General features: G+C 47.6%; 1 protein-coding gene across 1 annotated transcript; it reads right to left on the reverse strand.

The window, feature by feature from the left end:
* Positions 1-1680: 1680 nt before the first annotated feature.
* Positions 1681-26408, reverse strand: eif2ak3 (eukaryotic translation initiation factor 2-alpha kinase 3). The gene is made up of 18 exons (XM_015942026.3): positions 25958-26408; positions 15505-15634; positions 10832-11026; positions 10630-10760; positions 10256-10517; positions 10022-10184; positions 9797-9922; positions 9548-9670; positions 9238-9467; positions 9051-9163; positions 8452-8574; positions 8196-8345; positions 5914-6454; positions 4591-4764; positions 4336-4509; positions 4158-4259; positions 3907-3969; positions 1681-2285 (listed from the first exon to the last, which is right to left on the reverse strand). The coding sequence occupies exons 1-18, from the start codon at positions 26221-26223 to the stop codon at positions 2103-2105; spliced, it is 3249 nt and encodes a 1082-aa protein (XP_015797512.3). The 5' UTR covers positions 26224-26408; the 3' UTR covers positions 1681-2102.
* Between the last annotated feature and the right edge of the window lie 311 nt (positions 26409-26719).

Here is a 26719-nt window from a genome sequence, read left to right on the forward strand (position 1 = left end):
CACACACACACACACACACACACACACACACACACACACACACACACACACACACACACACACACACACACACACACACACACACACACACACACACACACACACCTGTAAAAATTGTACAGAACAGTTTATTAAAGTTAGACTTAGAAGAAGTCATATTCCAACACACTCCACAGTATGAAGTGCTTATAACACCAACCCACAAAGGATTGATCACAGCGTCAGAACATAAATAATTCAAATAAACATACTTACAACCAAACGTGGACAGAGAAGCTGGATTTGTGCTCAGGATCTCAACAACTCATGGGCAGTTGGAGAACAAACACAAAAGGATGTAAGACTACTGTACAATCACATGTTCTTGGTTCAACTGAAACCCATCTGATGATACACTCATCAATATATCTATCATCGATTTATTGATTGGATGGAATGACACGATTCACCACTGCTGGTGAATCCAGCTGTGTTTCATTTTTTACCCACCAGCCTTTATCTGGACCTTTATTCACTCTTAGAGAGGAAAGGACGTGTGCAGATTCACCCCGAACACACCAAAGTAAATATTCAGTTCTACAATAAGCTGTCGTGTGTGTCCGGATGGCTTCAGTAAGTTCCTTCTGACGTGTTTTAGAGGACTAATGGAGTTTTACACCGAGCATGGAGGGTTTAGTATGAAGCAGATCTGGTCTAGGTGGGCTCCAGTCTGCTTACACAGGGTGGAGGATCACTCACGACTGGCATCAGACTCAAAGTTGTTTCAAAAACCCTGCACTCATAAAAAAGAGCTCTAGAAAAGTACAATCATAGAAAGCACAGGTACCGGACCGGTTTGAGATTCTGCCAGCCCCGCAAGTGCACATAAAACCACAGCTCCAAGGATCACACACCTGTGATCAGGTCCAGGCCTCATGTAGACTGTAGAGGGAACGTGTGTGTGTGTGTGTGTGTGTGTGTCACGGCTGAATCCCAACAGCAAAAATCCAGTGTGTTAGGTGAGATCTTGGATACAGAAAAGTACACTTGGCTGTCCCTCCGATGGCACTACGGTTCCTGCAGACTCCTCTCTGCTTTCCTACGCAGGCCAAAGCCCCAGGCTCGGTCCCCGGACGTGAAAACAAACACTGAGAATGATTTGAGAGAGGTCTCTGGAGGTCACGCTGTAACATATCTGACACAATCTTACAGGAGGGGAGAAAAGGTTTCTTACAATGTGTACAACGGTGATCAAAATTATTCTCTACATCAACAAAGAAAACAATATAAACAAGGTTTCTCCTTCCGTTTCTGTACAGCGTTACGTGTTACAAAAGGACTGAGCACCTCAGAATTGTTCTGGAAAATTCTACACAGACAATCTGTCTCCAGGTTCTGGCATCGGTTTAAACAACCCACATTCTCCCGTTCGTTATTCAGTCAGGAACATGCAAAAAGACACGAGCCAAACACTTAGTACCCACTCGCACAGGGCCCGGGGGCCCGGGGCCCCTTCAAAAGGCAAGTCTCATAATGCACCGCATCACCTTCTTCAAAACAAAACTACTCATTTCTTCTTCTTCTTCTTTTTTTTTTGGTCTCCCTAATCAGGCATATCAGGTGTCAGAACACCAGTTAGTGTCCATATCAGTGACCAGTAGTCACTGGTGAGAGGATCACTGACCATCAAAGGCTTCTCTGGAGCGTCCCCTCGGCTCAAACACCCAGGGTGGTTGAGAGAAGGAGCCGAAAAGCACGTGACCGTGATTTTGCATCGCTATCAGGGGCTGTGGAAGATTATGTTTGCCGTGCAGGAGTGGGGTAAGAGCCAGTTGTTGCAGGTAATCTCAGGTAAACACTACCACAACATCGCAGAGCTGAGTGGATGCTGTAAAAGCTGCTGGTCTGTGAAATGTGAAAGCCCACAAGCCAAGAACCGGAGCCACATCTGGTCCCAGACATCACAGCGCTGCTCCCACGTTCAGTTTGTGAGGAACAAAGCTGCTGCCATCGTGACGCAACAGGAGTTCTGCTTCTAGCTGGGGAACAAATCTGTTGTTCTGGGCTCACGTTTGCCTTAGTGACATGGGAGGGGGGAGGGGTTAGACTGCGTGCACGTCTTTTCAGCTAGTGGATGTCTGACGAAAGGGCCGACCCAGCGAGGAGGAGCTGTAGGTGCGAGAACGCTGTCTCACGGCGAGGCGGCAGGGCAGCTCCAGCTGCTGGAATAGAGACATCCCGGTGATCTCCACCGCTTCTGGACGCTCGCTGGGGCTCAGAGACAGCATGCTGCGAACCATGTTCAGCTGTTGAGACAAGACACAGGACAGGTGTCGGAAACACCCTCTTCTGTCAAACCATAGCATGCACACACGAGTAGGGAAGCGTGTGTGGGAGGGGGGGCTGAGCTGTAAGATTATGGTAATCGGATTACAACTGAAACAAGTGTTTAAGAAGCCATAACCAGTGGTTCTCTCCAGCTCCAGGAAGGAGCTGCTCAGTGGGGTGTTTATGAGTAAAATACAAACTATACCTGGAATCAGAACACACAATCAAGTGCTGCTTTTTCAACAGCACTCTGTTAATATCATCCAAAAATGTCCTCATTAATATGGATTATGGAATTAAAATCAAATGAAAAACAATTATATGAATGAAATAAAAATCCTAACTGTGACTTTCAGGGTGCTTAAAGGTCAAATCTACTATTATTTTAATACACTAGCAGTCAGTGGTCTCTAGTGGGAATTAATGCCTCGTTAGTCATTCTCTCGGGGGGAAGGCTCCGGATTTGGAATCCTATTTACTGATATTTGCACATCTCGCCTCTGATTGGCTAAGAGCAACACAACTCTACTACTGACTCGGTTTGCTCTGCAATGTTGATGTTTACCTCCATAAATAACACAAGCCTGGGTGGAGTTCTGCTGTGTGGTGGAATGGCTAATGCTAACAGTTAGCTTCTAGTAGCTGAGACGCTCTCTGCTGATTCCTGGACATTAAACCAACAACAGCCTTCCCCGTCGTGAGCCCAGATGGGTGAGTCCATGAATGTTAGTGACAGGGTGACGTAGATCTGTCAGGATTTTCTAATCCTAGAGTTTCACCGTCTGTTTTCTATCAGAAGCTACTGCAGGAGACAGGTGTAGGAGACTATTCTCACCCTGCATGAAAAACTCAGTGACCAGTTATAATCAGAAATAACCTGTTATAGAAATGTTTTATTATTGTTTGATCATTAATCCTATTGACTGAATGTATTGCTCTATGCCTGAAAGCATTCTCATTCGTTCACACACACACACACACACACATTCCTATAACCATCCACACACACACACACACACAAACACACACCTTCCTGTTCCGGTCTCATCTCATGTTATAAATAAACTTGGACAGATGCTCTTTGCAGTTGCAAGCCTCAGCCCTTTGCTTGAGCATCGGCCCTGATTTGCAGACAGTAACTTGTTGGTTATTTGTCTCTTTTCTCTTTGCTGCAGGTATTAGGTGATTGAAGAGATCCCTTACATAGTGAACTTACTCTTTAAACCTCAGTTAAAAACAAATTCAAGCACTTTTCAAGGTCAGTTTTTCCAGATTTTTCAAGCACCTTGCATGATTTGCACACATGTTTTGTCTGTCATAGAAAGACACAAATGACAACCATATTTATGGATTGTGACTTATTACTAGAATCTGCAGAAACAGGAATGTCCGTAGACGTCATGAGAAAAGGTCCCGGCAGAAAAATAAACCATTGTCACAAATGTTTTTGTGCTACAGTAAGCATCGGTTACACCTTTGAAATCTTCATTCAAACCCCACAGAGCAGCATTTGAGGATTCCAAGCCCTTTGTTTAAGTTCCATTGGTTCTAAAAGCATTTGCTGGAAGAGCCACTAGGTGGCAGTAGAGGCACACTCACCTCCTGAGCGTTGTTTTTGGAGAAGAGCTCTGGGAACTGCAGCCCTCTGACCTCCGTAAGAGTCTGAAAGGTGGAATGAAAACACGTGAGTGCTTCGGCAGGCCTGTAGCACCATGCTGACTTCTGGTCTGCATCTTCAACATCTCCGCTCAGATTAAAGCTCAGAAAAGTCAAGTCAAGGAAAAGACAACTAGATCAGTCCATCAAAGGAAGAGCTGAGGGATAAACGAAGAAGAAGGCAGCAGACTCACCCTGACTCGCTCCATCTGAGTCCTGAACGGATAAAGCAGCTCAAACAGGATCAGCCCCAGCGAGTAAATGTCCACCTTGTGAGAGTACGAGTTTCCAGAGAGCTGAAAGGAAACAAAGCTCCTCAGATGTCTTCCATTCCTCATGAAACCTAAACGATCTGCAGCAGCGGCTCCTCACCTGCTCCGGGCTCATGTAGAGCTTGGTGCCGACCTGGCCCGTGTGCCGGGCGAGAAGCGGGTCAGGCGTCAGAGCACTCAGGTCGTTCTCATCCTCCTCCTGGTCCATAGCGGTCACCAGGCCAAAGTCTCCCACCTTCACCACATCATCCATGGTGAAGAAGATGTTGGAGGGCTGGTAGGGTCAGAGGTCAGAAGAGTTTTAACGTGATGGTCGGTCAGCTAATTTTCAGCACTTTTCTCCACTGAACTGAACCTTGAGGTCTCGGTGCATGAGGCCCTTGCTGTGCAGAAAGTCGACCGCCTCTGCGATCTGCAGGAAGATGTCCAGACACTGGCTGAGCTCCCGGTGTTCCGGCAGACTGCGCTGAGACATCCAGTCCTTCAGGTTCTCCTTCCGACACAGCTGCATCTGGATGTAGAGGTACACCTGCAGGCAGGACGGCAGCTCTCACTTAGGTGCAACGCTGCAGGTTGGTCAGCATTCATTAGTCATCCAAACTTCACCACATCTGTTCTTCCTGGACTCAGAAACTTGTACCAACATGCAGCACACATGATCATCACAACATCAGCCTGTTGTCAGTAGTCCCTCAGCCAGAGGACGCGATCTGAGGATCCTCCGGGTAGGAGGAAGGAACTCCACAGGTGTGGTGAAAAGGGAGCCCTGGATTCATCATTAGAGCTACCTTCTAACCCTAACCTATGGCCACGTATGTGGATAACGACAACCAGGACAAGATCATAAACACAAGCAGCCAAAACGAGGAGCGTACGCCTCCTCTCCACCAGACGCATGGGCAGCATAACGTAAAGGGCGAGCTCCCTTCAGGAGTGAAAGCGTTCCACACAGCTGGTCCTGTGAGGTCACAAAATCAGCAGCATGTGTGATGTCACAAGTTCACATGATAACAAGCAAGAAGGATGCACGTATCCAAGAAGGTCTGTGGTTCATTTTCTGTTTGCCTCAGCTACAGAGGTTTCACAGGAAATGACATGCGTTTAACTGAATATGACTTTTATTTTGAAAGTTTCTGGATGTTTCACACTGCTTTCATGTTTGACTTCCTGTCTGACCCGATCTGAACTGCAGAGTTTGATGCTTTCTGGAATCGTATCACGTAAAAATAGACTCCAAACACATGCGAGATGTCCTCATGCCTCTGGGACGCGTCCTAAACGTGACGCTGCAGCCAGTGGAACGGAACCGGTCTCCTACAACTGTGGCTAACTGCTTCAACTTAAGATGCAGCGAAGTATGACTTGCACCCGTTTCTGGTGGAAAATAAGGGTCAGACATCTGGAAGGGACGCTCAGTTCAGACATGATGTCTCCTGAGGGGGGGCGGGGGGGTTAAGGGCAAGTACTTCCTAGAGGAGATGCTGGATGGGCTGGCCTGTGAACACCGTGGGTTCACACCGTTTCGGGACACATCGGTAGGGCTGCTGCCCCTGCGACCCGAACCCGGATTCCAGTGACAAAAGGAAATGTTGTCTCAACTGTAGGCCTGTTTAGAAATCACCTGTCAGGACTTCCTGCTGAAATGTGTTTGCATGGAACAGGTGAGGGATGCACTAACCTTAGGAGAAGGCTGGACCCGCTGGGTCGGAGGGGTAGTGGGGACAGCCAGGGTGAGAGAGGTCAGCCGAGGAGGAGATGAGGAGGAGGACGTGATGGGTTCTTGTTGTCGGATGGGAGAGAACGACAAACTGTTCTTCTCTTTCAGCGTGCTTGGACCGGCTGCACTGCTGCCCGAGTCCGTGTCGGCCTCTGCGTCTCGGTCACAGCCAGAATCCTCAAACACAATGTCAAAGGAGGAGGAGGTGCAGTCACTGGGCCCCCGAGGAGGGCAGAGCTCGAAGGAGTGGGGGGTGTCCGAGGCATCTGGGTCAGCCTGGCTGTCTCTCTCAGACATCAGGCTGTCGTGGCCCAGCAGCGGCTGGAAAGGCAAGTCCGCCTCGTTCACGCTGAAGCTGGTGGACAGGAGGGCCTGAACGTTGGCTGAACCCTCCAGATTGCCTCCTTCAGGCCCAGAGGTAGGGGATATGGAGCTGGACACCGGGACCTTGACTGACAGCACGTCCATGTGGTCCCGGAAGCTCATTGGCCAGTCGGTGGCACTGAAAGAGACAGACACGAACGTTGGTGTTTGAAAATATCAAAACCCAGCAGATCTTTCTCCTAAAGCGTTTGGTTTCTGGTTTTTAGTTTTCGTTCTTGTAACTAATTCATTTTAATTGTCTTTTATCTAAATTTGGTCTCATTGGCATTTTATTGTTCTCACAAATGTCTATGTTCTTATTTTGTCGTTAATGTTTTTATGACTTGCTACTTTCATCTTTGTTACTTGTCTTGTCCAGCGCCTCGGGCGCCCTTTGAGGGTGATGGAAAGCGCTTTATAAATAAAACCTGATTGATCTTTTGGTATAGAGCTCCGGGAGTTGACGTCACTGCTCCCGGCATGCAACAGTTCAAATCGAAACGGCGCCATATTGGCAGGCAGAAGCCGGCAGCTGGACTATTTGTTATTGTCAGAAAATGCAATCAGACAGGAAATATGGTAGATTCCTGTTGAGCCCCAGGATGCAGAACAGACGGGGACGACATAAGGAATTAGCCATCTACAGGATTCCCCAAGATCCGGAGCGCTGCAAACGTTGGATCATTGTAATAAAACGCACTAGTGACCGGGCTAAAATGAAACTGTGGGATCCCGAGAGTAAAGGTTTTCACTTATGCAGCGACCGCTTCATATCAGGTACTTAAACCAACGTTTCCTCAACTGTGTATGGTATTTATTTTAAATGCTTTTATTACGATTCTTAGTGGGCTTCCTAAACTTATTTTGGCGTGGCTTTTTCTGTCTTATTACTCATAGCAGCAAGTAAACGTCACATAAAACATTGCCTCGTGAGTTCTGCGTGCTGCCGTTTACGTGTCTTATGATCACAGCAATTAACCGGCTAAGCTGTATTTCATTTTTAAGCAATAGTTGATCAATTGTCAGATCACACATAAAAAGCACTTTGGATTGCTATTATCTGTCTCACCGAGACAGATCTCAGACAGATCCTGAGACGCTCCTGCTGACATATTTATTTTATTCAAGGAAAAAAATCAAACTAGTGATTTCTCTTGGTGTTCAGTTTATACATTCAAACAGCACAGCACTCTAGTTAAACTACTTATGTGTAAATCTGTTATTTGTCCATGATGATGATGATCCGCACTTGTACAGCGCCTCTCAGAGTCAGGACTCCAGAGCGCTTTACACTACAGTGTAGCATTCATCCATTCACACACACATTCACACACTGATGGTGATGAGCTACGATGTAGCCACAGCTGCCCTGGGGCGCACTGACAGAGGCCATCCATCCATCCATCTATTTTCATCCACGTATCCGGAGTCGGGTTGCGGGGGCAGCAGCGTCGAGAGGCCCAGACTTCCCTCTCCCCAGCCGCCTGAGCCAGCTCCTCCGGGGGAATCCCAAGGGGTTCCCCGGCCAGGTCCGGTAAGAAGCCCGCTCCGACAGCTTCTGGCGTTTTTAAAAAGTATCCCAGGGGCACGGTAAGGGTCGGAGATGTTTAGTCTATTTAATTTCTGACAATATAAAACGATTTCTTTGGTTTTAAAGTGTGAAGTAAACTCAGACGAAGTAAAATCCAAGCCGATCCCGTTCATGTTTACATCTGTGTTTGTTTAGCTTCTTTTCCTGCCAATATGGCGTCTACTAACTGAGAGTCACGTGGGGTCCGGAGCTCTATAGGCACCATTCTTACTGCCAGCGATTTCATCATCTGGTGTCTGGCAGGTAGAGTCTCTACAGGACCCACAGACGTGGACAGGGACTGGCCTACCTGGTGTCTTTCAGCCACCTCTGGTCCATTTCTTCCTGCCAACCTTCGGGGGGGCTCTCCTGCCAGGCATTGAAGTAACGGATGATCCCAGGGTGCTCCAGCTTCGCCAGGGCCTTGACCTCCCTCATGACCTTCTCACGAGCCAGCTCCCTGCACAGTGAGGGGGAAACACCAACAAACGTTGAGCATCACTTGTATCTTTCAGCTGGTAAGCACCACCTCGCTTTAGCAGGTTGGTGGAGAAAGGAGGCGCTACCTGTTGGGAAGACGGATTCTTTTAATGGCGTAGTTGCAGTCGTCCACCTTGTTGCGAGCTTCAAACACAACGCCAAAGCCCCCTCGGCCGAGGCACTGCACGGGCTCAAAGTCCGTCAGGTACCTGGGGGCACAGACGAGACTGTTTTAGAGGAACTATAGTCACACAGCAGATTATGAATGTGAGCTAATGCTATAAACACAACTATATTATGTTTCTGTCCATCTTTAATGTTCAACACACTGGAGACATGTCTCTGTCAGGGACCGAAGAGGCTCATACACTCAGGGCCGGATCTCCCCTGGTTCCACACTGCCGTTCATTCCTCTCAGTGAACGTAACGCGTGTTCGGTGTGGTTCAGAAACTCCACCTCCAACCATCTTGAAGGTAAGATGCTGCTGGATGAAGACATCGCTGCAGGTTTTACTCTGAAGGCAAACAGCTGAGTTACCCTATCCCCGTGACTCCCATCTCAGTCTTGTCCTATCAAGGTGAGCTGGAAAATCAGCGGTCACCATGGCAACAGTGCCCACTCTGCTGCTGTTGGGATGACTCCTGAGACATCTACAATGCTGCCAGAAGTTTGGTAACACGGTACCTGGACACATATTCGCAGTAGCAGTTCTCCATGGCAACGGGCACTTTGGATGCCACGACCTCAAGGTCAAACTTGCTGTCGGTCTGACACTGGGTCTCCGACTCCTTCCGTTGCTTCGATGGGGAGAGAAAATGGATTAGAGATGGTAGTCGGAGTTCAAATGTTTGGAGCAGCCGTTGGTCCTCACCCTCACGTAGGCCACGGGGGCAGGGGGGTGGAAGAATTTGCGGACGATGTAGGTGGTGGCAGCGATGCAGAACACGATAGTGCCAAGGATCTCTTTCCACCAGGGCAGCAGCAACACAGGGTCCTTCCTCCGGCGCCTTTCTGTGCCCTCCTCCTTTCCTTTTATCAAGCTGATGGCGCGGTCCCGCTTCTCACGGTAGCTCTTGCTGTAGGGGAAGTAGTAACCGTTGTCTGCAGAGAGAGGACACCGAGATCTCCGGATGAAGTTAGAGTGCATGTTTGCTCTGGTGGCTGGGTGTGTAGGCTCCTACCGTACGGGTACTGGAGGACAGACAGAGCTCCGTTGCTGTATTCATCATGGGAGAACTTGCCATTACTCAGACACTTGTCAAATTCATCTGAGGCAACCAGAGCCGGAGTCCGAGAAGGAGAATCTGGACAGGCGAGATAAAAAACACACATTTAGAACAACACACGCATACAGAGAAGAAAAGTTTGGGTTTTCAGGAACACCGGGTGTCCCTTCCTAAGAAACTTAACACTAGCTTCTCCAGACGTACGTATCAGAGGTTTCCACTTGATGGTGGGCAGAGACAAGATGTCTTTGTGGGATGCGATAGCTTGAGAGGGGAACTTTTCAGATATCCTGACGGATGACTGCAGGTAGAGCTGTCCCTGGAACATCCCTGGAAAGATGAGACTTATTCATTCTCCACAGCAAGCAGACTGATCGGGACTAAAGGCGAAGGATGGCGTGGATCTGAATGCTGGTGGAGGAGACCCACCAAGGTAAACGCTGGACTCTACAGCATCCGTGGCTTTCTCAGGATCTTCATCATCCTCCTCTTCAGCCTCAGACTGGCTGCTGTAGGCAGTGTCATCAAACAGGCTGATGGGCGTGACCTTCCCACCTCCCACCAGCCAGGCAGAGGCGATGGGTGTGCAAAACTACAAAACAGAACGTCAGTTAAACCCAACAACCGCTGCTCAGCAGAACAAGAGTGGCGCCAACACCTCACCTGGTGCTCCCAGACCAGCTGTCCACTGGGCTCGGCGCTGAAGGCCATCACCTTCCAATCAGGAACAGACACTTTGATGACAAGGTCCAAATGCTGGTTTTGGTTCTGTTTGCTGTCTCTTTGCTCCTTTGGCTCATCAACGATGACTCGCTGGTTTTCCCTCCAGTTATCATCGCTCACTAGTTCTCCTTCCAGAAAGTTCATCTGAGACTGCTTCTCTGGGATGAACTTCAGCTCAAAACTTCCAACACTGAAGTTCCACCTTCAAACACGTTTAGAAACATGGGTCAGGAAGCGGTTTCTCAGGTTTCAGCTCAAAGGGCTCAAACCCACAACTCTGATCATGACAGCCTGGATGACTGAAGGAAACGCACTTCTCCATTCCTGATCGGGGCCTGATGGCTCGGACCGTCTTCTGAGTCCTCTGCAGCAGGAGCACATCCTCAGCCTCCACCTCGTTGTCCTCCCAACGTGTGCAGCCTCCCGCTGAGCAGATGTACTGAATCTACAGCAAACAGCAGAACACAGTCACCCCGCGTCTTACCCCGCATGCCAGGTGGAAGTTGTTACACAGACCTTGCCACTGTAAGCTCCCAAGCCATAAGTAGTGAGGGACTTGCCCCCAACCAGGACCGTGTCCTCCCCGATGCGGTAGGATGACTCCAGCAGGGATTCAACACTGAAAGGCACTGCCTCCATACTCTCCCTGTCCCTGTTCCACTGGAACAAGGCACCATCCAGAGAAGGGATGACCATCTTATGGCCAAAAACCTTCAAAATAAGAGAGCTGGGTTTAGAGAAGGGATGAAAGTGACACACACACACACACGAGTGTGAAGCTTTCCTCCACTCATACGTTTAACACATCTATGGTCTCTAGTAGGAAGGGATGCCTTGTGAGTCGTACAGGGGTGTCGGGGATGACATCACTCCAAAAACACAAGCCCAATCCCAGTTTAACCTCAGCAGCTTTGTCTCAGCAGAAGTGCTCATCACATAGCCCAAGAGCGTGAACGGTTTCTCTGGAGGTCTAACGTGGGACTGCTCTCTAACAGGAACCAGTGAGAAGCTTCGTCTCACTGGTACAGGTCAGATGAACCCGTTACCTGTTGGTGGTGGGCGTATGCGGGGGGGTCTATCCAGGTCACCGCTCCATGCTGGTATGGATCCAGAGCTGCTGAGAGCTTCACTAAAGAGAGGAAACACTCCAGCTGCTCCTGAAGCTTTAATCCATGTATCACTGATCTGATCTGACCCAGTGGTCCGACTCCAGTCAGACATCTCCCAACTGAAACACTCTGCTCACTGGAGTTCAGGACAGGAAGTCCAACCAGACCATTTTCATGAGCACAGCTCAGGTCCTCTGGTCCAGATCAGTTCATTATCTCAACTTTTGGAGCTTTCTTGTGGTTTAGTTTCCCTTCGCTGCACTCCGACTGAAACACCACTGCAACCCAGGCCGGTCAGAGACCAGGGGCAGTGCTTCCAGCCCAAAATACAGGAAGAAGGTTGTGTGTTCTGATCCTGAGCTAGTTTAGAACGCACACACACGCACGCACACACACACACACACACACACACGGTAAAGGTATAAAATAGTAGCTCCAACCAGCTCCTATCACCATGTAAACAGAACAGAACATTTTTTTTTGGCTCATAAGGATGAAAGAGAATTTAGCTGGAGGCACGTATGAAAATATTACGTTGACTTAGCTTTTTTTACTCACAAATAAAAAAGTATGAAAGGGATTTTTAAATGCCTCTGCATGATTAAGAACTCGTCCCATCAGCATGTTTCACTCACTCTTTGCACCCCCCCCCAAGGCTAAGAGCCCATTAATCTTTAAAGAACCACCAGTGAGACTCATTCAAGTCTGAGCTCTTCGTTTTCTCTGAATGTGATGAATGCATGAGTGTTTTCGTCATGCGGCCACATCCATTAACGTTTATCTTGGCTGTGTAAATTCTGATCCAGACGTTTGTTGGCTTGGATCAGTGGTTCTGCAGCTGGACTGGGTCTTTAATGATGAAACTGTGGACCTTGGTTCATTAGGAGGTGTTGAGGTGGGGGCGCACCACTCTCACTACTGGGGTCAGGCATCAAGAACAGGAGAAATCAACAAGGTTCAACTTAACTCTGCTGGCATGCAGCAGGAGCGTGTGCACCATGTGCACACATATTATGTGATGACATCATCTCTAGGACAAAGCATTACCTCACCTCCCTCATCTCCTCCCCCCAATTCATCCATGCAGCACTGCCAATCCAGCATGAGTCACTCCACTGACTTACCCCCCCCCCCCACACACACACACACACACACACAGTAGAAACAGTATTTTTGGTGTGACAGCTTCTTTTTCTGCAGACGATGCTGTTTATATTTGTTTCTGTTTCTGTTGTTGCCTGTTTTTTGTTTTTTTAAACCTCTCTGAAGGATGCAGCAGGTGACTGGCTGCTTCCGCCTCAGCATGCCAAGGCCAGCCAATAGAGTAACAGCGGGCCCCCTCCAGAATGGTGTTTCAGAAACCCAGAGAGCCAATTGAGCGGCTGCTAGAAGGAAGGAGGGATAGGCACAGCTGCCTCATCACATCCAGCATCCCAGGTTACCGAGGGCAACCAGGGCAGCAATTGGACTTTGTATAAGTCCAACAACATGCAGCCATGTGGTGCACACACATAAATACTAATAGCAGGTCAAAGGGTTCAATCTGTCAGCCCACCAGGTAAAACACAGACTCCACCTGCCTACAGCTGTGTTTCCCAGTTACTTTGTCCTCTGACCCCTGAGAAACATCTCTGGGTGTAAACATTTCCAGCTTTTCCTTTAATTCTTCACGTTTGCATTCTACTATGACCCCCCCCCCCACACACACACACACACACACACCAGCACACAAGCATCATGTTAATATCAGAGGCTCTTCCCCTGAGGCTAAACTCGCACACAAAGCCCACATCAAAAAGGCTGTGTGTGTGTGCGTGTGTGTGCGTGTGTGCGTGTGTGCGTGTGTGTGTGTGTGTGTGTGTGTGTGTGTGTGTGTGTGTTGCTCTGGTCCGGCTCCGGGCTCCTCTCAGCTGTCTGTGTGGGTGGTCTGAGCTTCTGTGAGTGTGTGCAGGCGGCCATGCTTGTTTATGTAAACTACAGTCAACATAGAGCCAAACGCCGTAGGCGCATCACTTCCTCTCAGATGCATGAGAAGGATGTGTGCATGTGAACATGTACAGTGGGGTAAAAAAGTATTTAGTCAGCCACCAATTGTGCAAGTTCTCCCACTTAAAATGATGACAGAGGTCAGTAATTTACATCATAGGTACACTTCAACTGTGAGAGACAGAATGTGGAAAAAATCCATGAATTCACATAGCAGGATTTTTAAAGAATTTATTTGTAAATCAGGGTGGAAAATAAGTATCTGGTCACTTCAAACAAGGAAAATCTCTGGCTCTCACAGACCTGTAACGTCTTCTTTAAGAAGCTTTTCTGTCCTCCACTCGTTACCTGTATTAATGGCACCTGTTTGAACTCATTATCTGTATAAAAGACACCTGTCCACAGCCTCAAACAGGCAGACTCCAAACTCCACTATGGCCAAGATCAAAGAGCTTTCGAAGGACACCAGGAAAAGAATTGTAGACCTGCACCAGACTGGGAAGAGTGAATCTACAATAGGCAAGCAGCTTGGTGTGAAAAAATCAACTGTGGGAGCAATTATCAGAAAATGGAAGACATACAAGACCACTGATAATCTCCCTCGATCTGGGGCTCCACGCAAGATCTCATCCCGTGGGGTCAAAATGATCATGAGAACGGTGAGCAAGAATCCCAGAACCACACGGGGGGACCTGGTGAATGACCTGCAGAGAGCTGGGACCACAGTAACAAAGGTCACCATCAGTAACACACTACAACGGCAGGGAATCAAATCCTGCAGTGCCAGACGTGTTCCGCTGCTGAAGCCAGTGCATGTCCAGGCCCGTCTGAAGTTTGCCAGAGAGCACATGGATGATACAGCAGGGGATTGGGAGAATGTCATGTGGTCAGATGAAACCAAAGTAGAACTTTTTGGTATAAACTCAACTCGTCGTGTTTGGAGGAAGAAGAATACTGAGTTGCATCCAAAGAACTCCATGCCTACTGTGAAGCATGGGGGTGGGAACATCATGCTTTGGGGCTGTTTTTCTGCTAAGAGGACAGGACGACTGATCTGTGTTAAGGACAGAATGAATGGGGCCATGTATCGTGAGATTCTGAGCCAAAACCTCCTTCCATCAGTGAGAGCTTTGAAGATGAAACATGGCTGGGTCTTCCAACACGACAATGATCCCAAACACACCGCCCGGGCAACAAAGGAGTGGCTCCATAAGAAGCATTTGAAAGTCCTGGAGTGGCCTAGCCAGTCTCCAGACCTCAACCCCATAGAAAATCTGTGGAGGGAGTTGAAAGTCCGTGTTGCTAGGCGACAGCCCCAAAACATCACTGCTCTCGAGAAGATCTGCATGGAGGAATGGGCCAAAATACCAGCTACTGTGTGTGCAAACCTGGTAAAGACCTATAGTAATCGTTTGACCTCTGTTATTGCCAACAAAGGTTATGTTACAAAGTATTGAGTTGAATTTTTGTTATTGACCAAATACTTATTTTCCACCCTGATTTACAAATAAATTCTTTAAAAATCCTGCCATGTGAATTCATGGAATTTTTTTTCACATTCTGTCTTGAAGTGTACCTATGATGTAAATTACTGATCTCTGTCATCATTTTAAGTGGGAGAACTTGCACAAACGGTGGCTGACTAAATACTTTTTTGCCCCACAATATGTGTTGAAAACAGCTTCCATTGGCTCAGAGTTCACACACAGCCCTCGTTCGCTCCAGCAGCGGTGGCGAGAAACAAAAAGGCAGGAAGGATGGATGTCTAATGGACACATCATAGTCAACAGGTCGGGTTTAAGCTACAATCATTAGAAATGAAGCTCTTAACCCTTTGACTGCCAGGTCAGCTGCTTGGCAGAGCAGCTTTAATATCTGAAACATTACCTGAACGATTTAAACTTCATTAATAAGTTACAGAGATAATTATCTTTTCAATGACATGATTCTTATACGGTTAGAACCTACATATAACAGTTATTGGCCCAAATTAGTAGAAAACACTTGGTCTTTGTGTTTCGGACCAAATCAAAAGCTGTGTGTGTGCGTGTGCGCGCGAGTGTGTGTGCGTGTGTGTGTGTGTGCGTGTTCTACCTCAGGTTTGCTGAGGCTGGAGGACACCAGGCACCCAGAGCCTACATCCAGGTCCCACTGCTTCCTGCCCTGGTTGTGAGGGTCCAGAGCAGAGATCCGTCCATCCAGGGTGCTGATGACCACAAGAGACCTGTGAGCACAACACAAAGACTTTTCACTCTCATAGTAAACACAACAGCAGTGACTGGCCTGAGCAGCACAAAGGCACAACTGAATTTGTAGCATTTTTTAGATTTGTTCTAATTAATAAAAGCTTTCTGGTTTAGGCTGGACAGAGTGGCTGGCATCAGAAAAGGGTGAGTGCAGGGTTGTTAATAACTACCAGCAAAACCTACCAAATTTTATGTCATGACGTTTCACTCTTTTTTTCCTTAAATTCAAATTTATATTTTCAAACACTTGAACATACAAGATTAAAATGGAAGCACATTTAACGGGAACATATGAGGTCATGGAACACTCGATCCTCCACTCGCTTATGTTCTCTGAAGTGTGGCAGTTCGGTGACACCGACAACCGGATGGTTATGTAATGGATTAATGAGTTACACTTTAATTAATGACCAGCGACATTAAAGATCCCTATCTAGTAGGGGCCCCATCTACTGGACCTGGGCTATTTAAATCAGAAGAGTGGTTCTTTTTATTACAGGGAAATTTAATAAACACTTTGCATGAACTGAGAGACAAGAGAAGAGAGAGAGACCTCCAAACATTTAAGCAAAATTTATTATCTAAACGATTTTAAACAGTTTAACAGGACTAACTCTCTAGTGATGGATGCTCATGGAATGAATGTGAGGTGGAGTGTGTGTTAGTGCGATGTCAGTTCAGAACCTTCGTTCTGGAGAAGCGAGTCTGAGTAGGAGATGATGTTTTGCTCCAAACTGATCAACGTTTGAACCGTGGTCAGAAAACAACATGAGACGCCATCTGTGTCGCTCTACATTACCCATCAGTGAGAGCTCCGTCTTAGATCAGGCTGCCAGGTTCACGACCTTCCACTGGTACTGGAGGCGATGAAACAGCGTCTTCAGCACGACAAACCAGTCTTTGGATAGTCTCCAGGTAAAAAGCGACAGATGTTTCACAACGTCAAAAGGGACCCCTCTTTGGGTCAGTGAGTTCAGCTTTTATTCTGAAGGAACCGTTGTATTGTTGATAACAACGACAGGATTTCCTAGCTTGGCAGTTCTTAGCTTAAAAGAAAAAGTACAGATGGCCGGTCCGTACTTCACTTGGCGATGAACTTCAGGGGATCTCGAGATCTGGCTGTATACTGAACTCAAAATGGTGTTGTTCTGTTTTATTAATCTTGATGTTTACGATTCTGGACGAATCACAGCTGACAGATTAAACACCACAGAGACTCGCCACGCTTCAGAGTGAAGGTTCTGATTGGATTTGTGACCGGAATGTGTCGTGATGATTTATCTTTGTGTATCAGCGTGACTAGTGGCTAGAATAAGTCATTAACTTATTAAAACATTAATCATAACATTGTGATTTCACAGATCGGTCACATGATTATTATTGACTAACAGTTGTTTTGATTAGCTTCATTAAAATAGAGTTGTTGGTTTAATAAACGAAAAGAAAAGAGTCTTCTCTTCTGTCTTCATCGCTGGAATGTAAACAGTTTAGAAGTGAGTGCATGACCTTCGTTGTTTCATGCACTCTGGCACTGCGTCAAAAGGAAACAGCTGTTAGAGGGGAGAAATGGCTCCTTCATCACGTTACAGTCCAAAAGTTGTTTTCGGGTCGAAGCGCGTTACTGTCGGAGGTTTTAGACAAACGCAAAAGAACCACTTTATTAATGGTGTTCATTTTTTTAATCTCCACAATCAGTTATATTATGTTAGGAGCAGGAGGCAGGAAAAAATGTTTTATGCTAATTTGTCTTCCAATTTTGTAATAGCAGCTTTAAAGGCTCGTGATGCAAGACTGAAGGAAGAATTACATCCTGTGGTCGCATCTGGGTACTGCAGGCCATTTTCTACACACACACACACACACACACGAGTGACCCGTTCTGTGGGTTTCATGGCTGTTGCCAGATATGGATCAGCACCAGAAGATTCTAGATGACGAACAAAATGAGTCATAATCAGGATAAGTAGATAAGTACATTTCACTGTAATTGAGAGTTGTTGGTGACTGAAAAGTAGCTTAAGATATTTTTAAAGTTGATGATTTGCTTCTAATGTTAGCTTAACATTAGTCTCTATCCTGCTTCACCGGATATTGGGAGTAAAACAAAACGATGCCGTGGCTTCTTATGGGTACAAGAAATAACTTCTGGGCTGCAAACATACTTTCCACAACTCTGGAGCATTTGTCTGGCTGGTGTCGAACTACAAATGCCAGCGCAACAGCGTTTGCTCATGGAGACTCAGCAACCCTCAGACTGTAAACGATGACTCTTTACCCTCTTTATTTTCAAAAGGAGAAAAACTGACAACCCTCTAGCTGACGGAAAAAGAAATCCGTTTCAGTCTGACTTCCCTTCTAGCAGGATTGAGACAGACTGTTATGTGATTATTTCACTGCAAAAATCTTCCTTATTTTACCTTTGAATCATAGTAGCTTTATGGTGTAATGATTTAATTTACATGTTATTTAATAAGCCATAAGACATAGGATTCCATAGCAAATATGAAATCAACCTTATGGATCTGTGAGGTTATTTAAACCAGAAGATTGGATCTTTTTATTGCAGGGATTAGGTAACAGCTTCGTATTCACTCAGAGACAACAGAAGAGAGTCGAGTTTAAAAGTTTAAAGATTTATTACTAAACAAATTAAAAATAGACTAACTTTAACACTAAATGTATGGTGTAACTAAGGTGAATGAGACGGTGAATGGTGTAATGTGGAATGTTGCTCAGAACCAGCAAATCCGAAGAAACGATTAGTTCTGATGGGAATTGAAGGTGATGTCTTCGCGTTAAGCTTTGGTTAGGAGACTCAAACACATTCGACGCCATTCTGTCGGCCTACATACCCTGAGTGGAAGTCCCCGTTAGATCAGGAATGTTGAGGTCCAGCGTGACCCTTTCTGGAACAGACGCCGGTAGGAAAAGCAGCGGTTGCCGACCAGACCAGTCTTTGAGATACTTCCGGGTCACGACAATTTTGTTGGCATCTAGCGAGACCCAAACCTGGTTCGTGATGGTTCAGCTTTTATTCTGAAAGGAACCGTTGCAGCAGTTCGAACAGCAACAGATTTTATCCAGCTTGTCGTTGGTTCTTTCGGCTGAAGAGGAAAGTTACGGATTGGCCACTCCGACACGTCTCTAGAACGCTTTGAACTGGCGTTAAAGATGGCGTGGGCATAGTTTTATACTTCAGATGTTTTGGTTTATGGTCGAATGAAAAGATGACAGATTTACCAAGCACCACCAAAACCACACCTCCGTCAGGTTTGGCAGATTCTGATTGGATCAGTAAAAGCAATGTGTCATGTCTTGATGCTATGTGAGATCAGTCCCTAGTGGAAACATTTAAAGTCATATTACTTATTATATTCTATAGAATTATAATAAAGTAATTAATATTTTGATTTCACAGATTGGTCACATCTTATTATTGACTAACACTTTGTTTAATTAGCTTTATTAAAAATAGAGTTCTTTGATTTATTAAAAGGAGAGAGTCCTTTCTTCATTCTTCTCTTGAGCTGGAAAGATGCAGTTTAGAGCAAATGCATGAGACCTTGAGGCCATATCTCATGCAGACTCATGTGTCAGAGGAGAGGGGGGAAAATGACTTTTGGTGGAAAACAGTCATTTCATACCGTTACAATTGTCTATGAAAAACATCTTTATTAGGTTCTGCACTAAATCCTTCTCACTCACATGAAGCTATTTCAGCAGCTTTATTCTTGACATTTCCAGTTCCTTCCAGAGTGAGCCATTTCAGGGCTATGTCACTTTAAGAAAACAAGCTGGAGCTGGCCACGTCCACCCATCCCTTAATCAGGCTGCTACTGACCCTTTGCACGTGACGTCACGCCACTCATGTGACCGCCCCCTTCGCCATGATGGACGGCAAAAAGAACGTTTACACCTGTAGAAACTCCAGTGAAGCTAGTCAAAACAAGCCAGTTTGTAGCCTTTTAATCGCTTTTATTTAGTTGATTTGACAGTAAAATGGTTTCAGCTTGCTGCGTGGTCGGCTGCACTAACAGACAAGGACGTAAACTCAACTCGTTTTGTTTTTTAATAACTTTGATGGAGACTGAGGACGGATAGGAACTGCAGCGATCAATCAAGCGGACTAACAGGCCTCAGATTAGCAGCGAACATGTTTTTACCGGGTAAGATTAACGTTCTTTTATTTCTCGAGGAAGACAGGGACGGGGTAAATGTGATGTGTTTATACTAGTTATTGATAATCCTGATGGACGGGTATTTCACCACAGAGGCTGCGCGCTGTCCACTGTAGTGTAAAGTGAGATAATAACAATATTAAAGCTCTGATACATGATTATGCGTGTTAAAATGACGTTATTTATTTATGTGAGCGTCGGCGTTCAGAGATCTTCTCATTCCGGTGTGAGAGCAGCAGCTCAACCCGGTAACACCACCAGCAACAGGAGCTGGTCGGGATCCGGACTTTTTAAAAATCAGCTTTGCTGTAAAGTGAAACGCTGTTTACAACATAAAGTTATAAATCCAGCGGGGTGAATTTAAGCGAAGTCAGCAACATGTTTGGTGAACAGCTGCAGAGAGAATGTAAGCTAACGTTGGTAAGCTAGTTAACATACCGCTCTCTATGAGCCCCCGCTAGATGCGCTACTTCTTCTGATAACTGAACTGGACATGAACTAGTGGAAGAACTGCTGGAGTTTTGTTTTTGTTTTGATCGCAAAAACAATTTCAGGCTCTGCTTTTCCCTTTTTTTAGTACTCGTGTCGCTCACTGTTTACATGCTTTTGCCGTCCACCATGGTGGACCCACATGATTAGGTCACGTCGGTGCAAAGGGTCAATAGGCTGAGAAGCTCCAACATTTGGGAGGAGCTCTGAATAGAGGCTCTGCTCCTCCACTGTCGACAGGTGAGGTTGTGACATCACAAATGGGGACTTTTTGAAACTGCTATATTTAAGCACATAACACCTAAAACCAGGAAACGAATGGTTTTTTTCACCTTTGGAGTGTTGTTTATAGAGGCAGTAGAAACCCATGTTAGCACAAACCAATGCTAAATGTGAGTTTTGCATAATACGTCCTCCTTAAGGAGTTCAGGCACCTGTAGGAACCTGAACTCATCCCTCAGTCCAGCATCAGGAGAGGAGGTGGAAGCTTAAGACTGACCCTCTGCTTTCACACTCCACAGCATCACAACACAAACGCTGTCATTAGTAAGAAAAGGCTGGGGGTCAGACTGCTGACGTCTGAATGAACGACACAAACAGCCAGGTGTTGTTTCACCGCTGCTCTGGTGTCATGGTGATCGTTAAAACAGAGCTGACGTTTAGGGAAACGGGACACAGGGAGTAGAAGTATGGATGCTAAATGGACCGAGTGTTTCCAGCAGTTCACCCCATCGTTGAAGTGACGGAGGGTCATATAGCTGTGTCTTCAGGATGAGGAGTCCTCCTGATGGAGCTCCTAGTCCTCTGGTAGCGGTTTGAGTTTAGTGAAACATCCACTCGCCTCTGTCCAGCAGCTACAGTTCCTGCTGCAGTGTGCTGGTGAAGGTTCTCAGTCATCCAGGCTGAGGGAGTCCTCGTGTTGATTAGATCAGCACAACGACTCCCTCTCAGTAGAGGCCAACGACACATCAGGGGGTGGAGAGGCGGGGTACCCAGAGTAGTTTCTGCTTGTTAAACAACAACAGACAGCTACAGTTTATAAGCTTGGCTCTCCCATATTCCAGTTAAAATTGACAAAGCTCCTCGGATGAGAAGTGAATCATCTTCAGGAAACCAAATAAGTCCAGTTGCCTTCATTTGAAGCCTTTGGATTTCTGCTGCAGAGCTCGTCCATCATGTCCAGACCTGTCGCCGAGGTCCGTCCCCATTATTGAGCCGTGTTTGTTTAAATGTGGGGCGGGGGGGTTCAGAAGTTAAATCACTGCGTCGCATCGTTTCTAAATGTTGTCTGGGCTAATGAACTTTCAGTTTCAGCACGGCTGCTTGTGTGTGTGTGTGTGTGTGTGTGTGTGTGTGTACAACTGTAAACAGGGTTTCTAAAGAGCGGTGAGCTGTTCTAGTTGTATTTTAAAGCTCATCTCCCCGAGCTGCAGAGCATCGTCTGTCTCACCTGCAGCAGCAGAGTGTGGAGCGCTCAGAAAAGTGATATTTTCCTCTCAGTTCCCAATAAAAACAGATAAAACCCGCTCACAGCCTCTTGATTGGCTGAGAGACCATGTCAAAACCATTAGGCTGATTGGTTGTTGCTAAGCAGTCGGCTCTCTGAGAGGATGAAAGCTTCGGCGGGCTTTATTTGGCTGGTACTCCCCCACCCCAAGCTAAAAGTTACACCCTGAATGAAGAAGCGAGCCAGAAGTCACTGAGTTCATCTTCACACGCCGAATGGAGGCTGGAAGAAGATCTCAGTCTTAGTGCATCAAAGGCTCTTGTATCCCAGATAAGGGAGGGGGTGTGCAACAGCCTGGGTCTGGGAACAGAAATGATACTGAACATATAACAAACAGCCCCACTGCATCATGTTTATTCACCAGTGAGACACCACACGGCTGCTTGGCTCTGAGGGGAACACGCAGCCCGCAGGCCTGCTGCTGCAGCTGCAGCCTGAGACACGCTGAGGAACACCACTGAGGGGTGAATAAAAGGGAGAAAAAAGGAGTCAAGCGAGGCTGCCAGCAGATTGTGGGTTGTTGGCGTCCTCGCCCATAAGGCTGTCAAAATGTCACAATGGAGCTGAGCTCTTCTTAACTCGCAGCTCGTACGGTAGAGCGGGGAGCCAATTAGCCTCGCTCTCACCAGACTCTGCTCCTCGGAGACACTCCGCCTCAGTTTGCAGCAGCACCGAGCCGCGGGTAAACTCCCGCCCCATTGACGGAAACAACCAGGATGTTTACACAGACCCAGCATCCCAGGAGCACAGGCTGCAGAGCCGGGCCAATCCGAGCACTCCAACACTTCCCAACAGCCAACAGAAACCCTGTTTTCCTCCTGAGTTAGCCAATGGGTGGACGGCGCTGCGGTGTGCGAGCCACTGGCAGGGCAGCGCTGCCTGTAACCATGCAACAGCAAGATGCCTGAGTGCATGTTGGAGCACAGAGCTGTGCTGCCACCTCTCAGCCTATCACGAAGCTGGGCTGAGAAAAAGACGGGAGCATGGAGAACACGTGGGGAGAAAGTTGTGGCCGCACCCAACATCACCCACTGCACCAAGAAAACAGCAGCCATGTTCCTCCCCAGAACAGTCTAAGGCAAAGTAAAGGTCAGGTAGGCGATACCAACACCCTCACACACCAGGACCAGACCACAGGACGGTCCCCAAGCTTCCTGCAGACTCGCCAGACTAACAGGACGCCATCTTGACATCCACGGCCATGTATGAACAACCAGACTAGAAAACTGGATCCTTTCGCTGTCGACATCACAGCAACAGGAGGCGAAGGGTGTAAAACACCCTCTTCTGGCCTGAAAAGCTCACACCACACTGTGTGTCAGCAGCGCCCTCATTCCCCTCCTGGCACGTGGTGAAATACAAACTCTGTGGCGCCCTGCTCCCATCAGCCAGTTGGCCAGGATGCAGCTCAGACGGGATGATCTGATTGGTTGTTGCTAAGCAGTGGCGAGACAGTGAGAGTGAAAACAAAACAGCGTGGTCCCGCTTCTCTCTCTCTCTCTCTCTCACACACACACACCTTTCTGGGTCTGCCCCACCCTTACTGCAGTGCTGTCAGACTACCAAAATAACCACTGACATAATAAACTGTCCCACTGATCATCAAACTGGTGTTCATGGAGGACGGTTATGTCAGATATCACACAGATGATGGTCAAACCTCCTAGCTGGGTGAGAAGCGTGTTTTATGCTAACAGGACAGATGATGTCATGTTTGATGTGATGGAGTTGGGTCAGTAACTCCCATCTAAAACAACCAGCTTCCAGGATCAGTGGGGGCTCAGCAGAGATCAGTCACCTGCTGCTCATCTGGGTCTATTATTAAAGGCGTTTCCCTGGTTACAGAGAGCGGACCACTTCCTCCCGCACCTTTCTGTAACCAGAGCCGAGAGTCCCGCTTGAATTATGAGCACTGACCCATCTTCTAGTTGCAATTGGACGACAAGTAGCCCAGCGCGGCCGATTGGTTGTTGCTAAGCAGTAGGCCGTTAGAAACCAGAAGAGCTAGTGCAGTTCCAGGGCCTTCAGGGAGAGTGAGGGAATAAGCGCCCTCTCACCTGTGAGCGCTCCCCGAGGGGCTCCAGAGCCCAACTGAGCCATCAAAGCTGGCAGCACCGTCACATCAGAGCTCATCCACTAACAGGTGGAGCAGCGCATTTCCAGAGCAGCTGACAGACGACAGGAGCGCCGCTTGTCACAATCCCAGGCTGGATCAAAGCAGACATCTAGAATATTTATAGATGACAGAAGATGACGAGAACGTCTCATACACAACAAAAACATCAGAGGGCTGCTTCTGGGGAGGATCGTCAACAAAGACGCAAACTCTCAGGGTTTCTCCTCACCTGGAAAGAGTGAGTCACCAATCAGCTGATCTGATTATCACCACAAAAGAATTAAAAGGTTGTACGTTCATTAGTGGTTGTGTAACCATCAATGAACCGGTTCAGGAGGAAACAGCAGGAAGAGCTGAAAGGAATTCCAGGAGAGGAACGACAGAAGATCGGACCCATTTACTGCTGGGAGAGGTTCTGATGCTGCAGACGTTCACGTCTGACAGAGAACCTCTGGAAACCCTGCTGCACAAGTCAGGTTCACTAAAACACAATATTACATTAACCCTACGCTCGCTGTGTGTGTGTGTGTGTGTGTGTGTGTGTGTGTGTGTGTGTGTGTGTGTGTGTGTGTGTGTGTGTGTGTTTGAACATCAAGGAAGGGTAAGAGCAAGACTAAACTCAAGAGCAACAGACAAAGGTAATAAATGCACAGGGAGTCCCATGGGGACACACGGAGACATGTGGGGACACACGGAGACATGTGGGGACACACGGAGACATGTGGGGACACACAGAGACATGGGGACACACAGGATTCATGGACACTCTTTACTAAACAAAAAAGTCACACAAGTTCCCGTTTTCGATCAGATTCAACAGATTCCTCCTCATCAAAAGCCACTTCAGGTCCAAACTTCTTGTTAGAAAATGCTCTGAAGTCTGAATCACAAGTGGGAGTCTAGTGTGCACTAAAGGCTCCTTGGTGAAGGAGAGGCGGCTCATGAGGGGAGCAGAAATGTTAGGGGATGAAGGTGCAGAGAGGGAGCAGGGTGTGACCTGCCGGCAGGGGAATAACCTGCACCGTACCTAGAAAAGCTTCTCCACTAATTACTTTCAGATTCCTTTCCAGCGTGCAGCAAACAGCTTCACCATTGTGGCACCAGAGTTGTGCTTGAGAGTAAACCAAAAACAAGTCCTGCAGCAGCTCAGCGGCCCCCTGCTGTGAGATCACATCTGCCTGAACCAAAACCCATCACCATGCTGCTGCTGCTGCTGCTGTGATGTTCAGAGGCTGCACCTATACCTGGACAGGTTTCTGGCTTCCAGGACTTTGATCCAACTACATCAACACCACAGACAGCCTGCTGGTGCTGTCTGGGGTTAGGTCCCAGCCAAAGGGAGCTGCAGGAGTGTGTGTAAAACAAATACACTCAGAATAAACACACACAGCATCAGGAACAGGCACCGAGGGTGGGCGTTGAACCGGCTGTTGCCGAGGAAAACGCTTCTCTCTCTGAGCAGCTGCTGCAACCTGAGTGGACCGTTCACCTGGACGTTCCCTCTGACAGCCTGAGATGTTTAGATCTGCTGGAGCCATTAGATCACGTGATTCCTGCTCCAGCTGGCAGCACCTCTGCTGTTGACACCAGACAGCTTTGGTGTTTACTGCACACCAGAAACAAACAAACCTCTGTCCCAGCTCACCTGGGACGTCCTGCTTTTGTTCTGTTCTGTTGAACCAGAACTTCCTGCTCGCGCTGAGGTGTCTCACGTTCATAAATGACCTCTAAAATCCATCTTTTCACAGCAGCCACAACCGCAGCTCCGGGAAACTTAACGTGACTCGATTATCGGACACAGACAGCACCTTCCTGTTTTCTGCTCATGGCGTTCACGTTATTGGGCATTTCCATGACAACACAGGTGTCACGTCAGCCTTCACGTCGCAGGTTTGAAAGTCGGTGAAACACATCAAAGTAAAAGCCGTCAACTTTTAGTAATTTCCAAGTCACCTGAAGTTGGAAACGAGCGTGTCCGATAATGGATGTCAGCAGCTAGCACCGTGTTTACCTTGTGGAGCGGACGCTTCCGTTACCGTCTTCGTACGGGTCGTCGGCCTCACCTGTCGACCCGTTCTCGTCGTCCTCCACGGTGACGTCTGCACCGGGGACCGGGGGGGTGCCTAGGCTCTCCAAGCCCCGCTCCATGACTCTCGGACCATGTTTTGCCGAGCCCGACACCCAGCCGGGTGAGGTCCCGGAACCGGTGGGCGCTTTGAGCAGCAGGAGCAGGAGCAGCAGGGAAGTGCTCACTCCAAAGTGAAGCCCCCTTTCCATTTGTAGAACTGGCACATTAGTGAAAGAGGAGACGCACACGCCACGGCCCTGGTAAAAGTTAGTATAAAAACAAGGTGAAAGTATAAAAGAGCCGAGGTTACGGTTATAAAAGTGTCGCGTGCTGGACGCCCCGCTGAACGAGCTCTTTAAGTAAACATAAACAGCCTCTGGGACACCATGTTGTTCTCTTTATACTAGACCCAGACTTTCCGTAGTAACGCTAAATCCCGCCTCGTTTCCACACCGGGATTGGACCGTAAACCCGCACGGGCCTTGCGTTTTAATGCGCGCGTTTCTCATTGCGTACTTCGCTGTCAGTTACACGTCCTCGCTTACTAAGCACAACATGATTGCGTTAGATATCCGTCACTCAAAGAGGCGGACCCGGAAACACCGGCCTCCAAACACTCCGTTTCATTGGCTAAACTCCTGTTCGTCACAGGTGCGCGTGCGCACTGGATAAGTGACGTAAAAAGTCCCCGGGGGCAAAATCTGT

The sequence above is a fragment of the Nothobranchius furzeri genome, chromosome 18, assembly GCF_043380555.1.
Source record: "Nothobranchius furzeri strain GRZ-AD chromosome 18, NfurGRZ-RIMD1, whole genome shotgun sequence".
NCBI lineage: Eukaryota > Metazoa > Chordata > Actinopteri > Cyprinodontiformes > Nothobranchiidae > Nothobranchius > Nothobranchius furzeri.

Coding starts and splice junctions, on each gene's coding strand:
- eif2ak3 (XM_015942026.3), bottom strand. CDS start 26,223: ATGGAAAGGGGGCTTCACTTTGGAGTGAGCACTTCCCTGCTGCTCCTG. Junction 9,164..9,237: donor CCCCCGTGGCCTACGTGAGG/GTGAGGACCAAC, acceptor TCCCCATCGAAG/CAACGGAAGGAGTCGGAGAC. Junction 3,970..4,157: donor CTCAGATGGAGCGAGTCAGG/GTGAGTCTGCTG, acceptor TCCACCTTTCAG/ACTCTTACGGAGGTCAGAGG.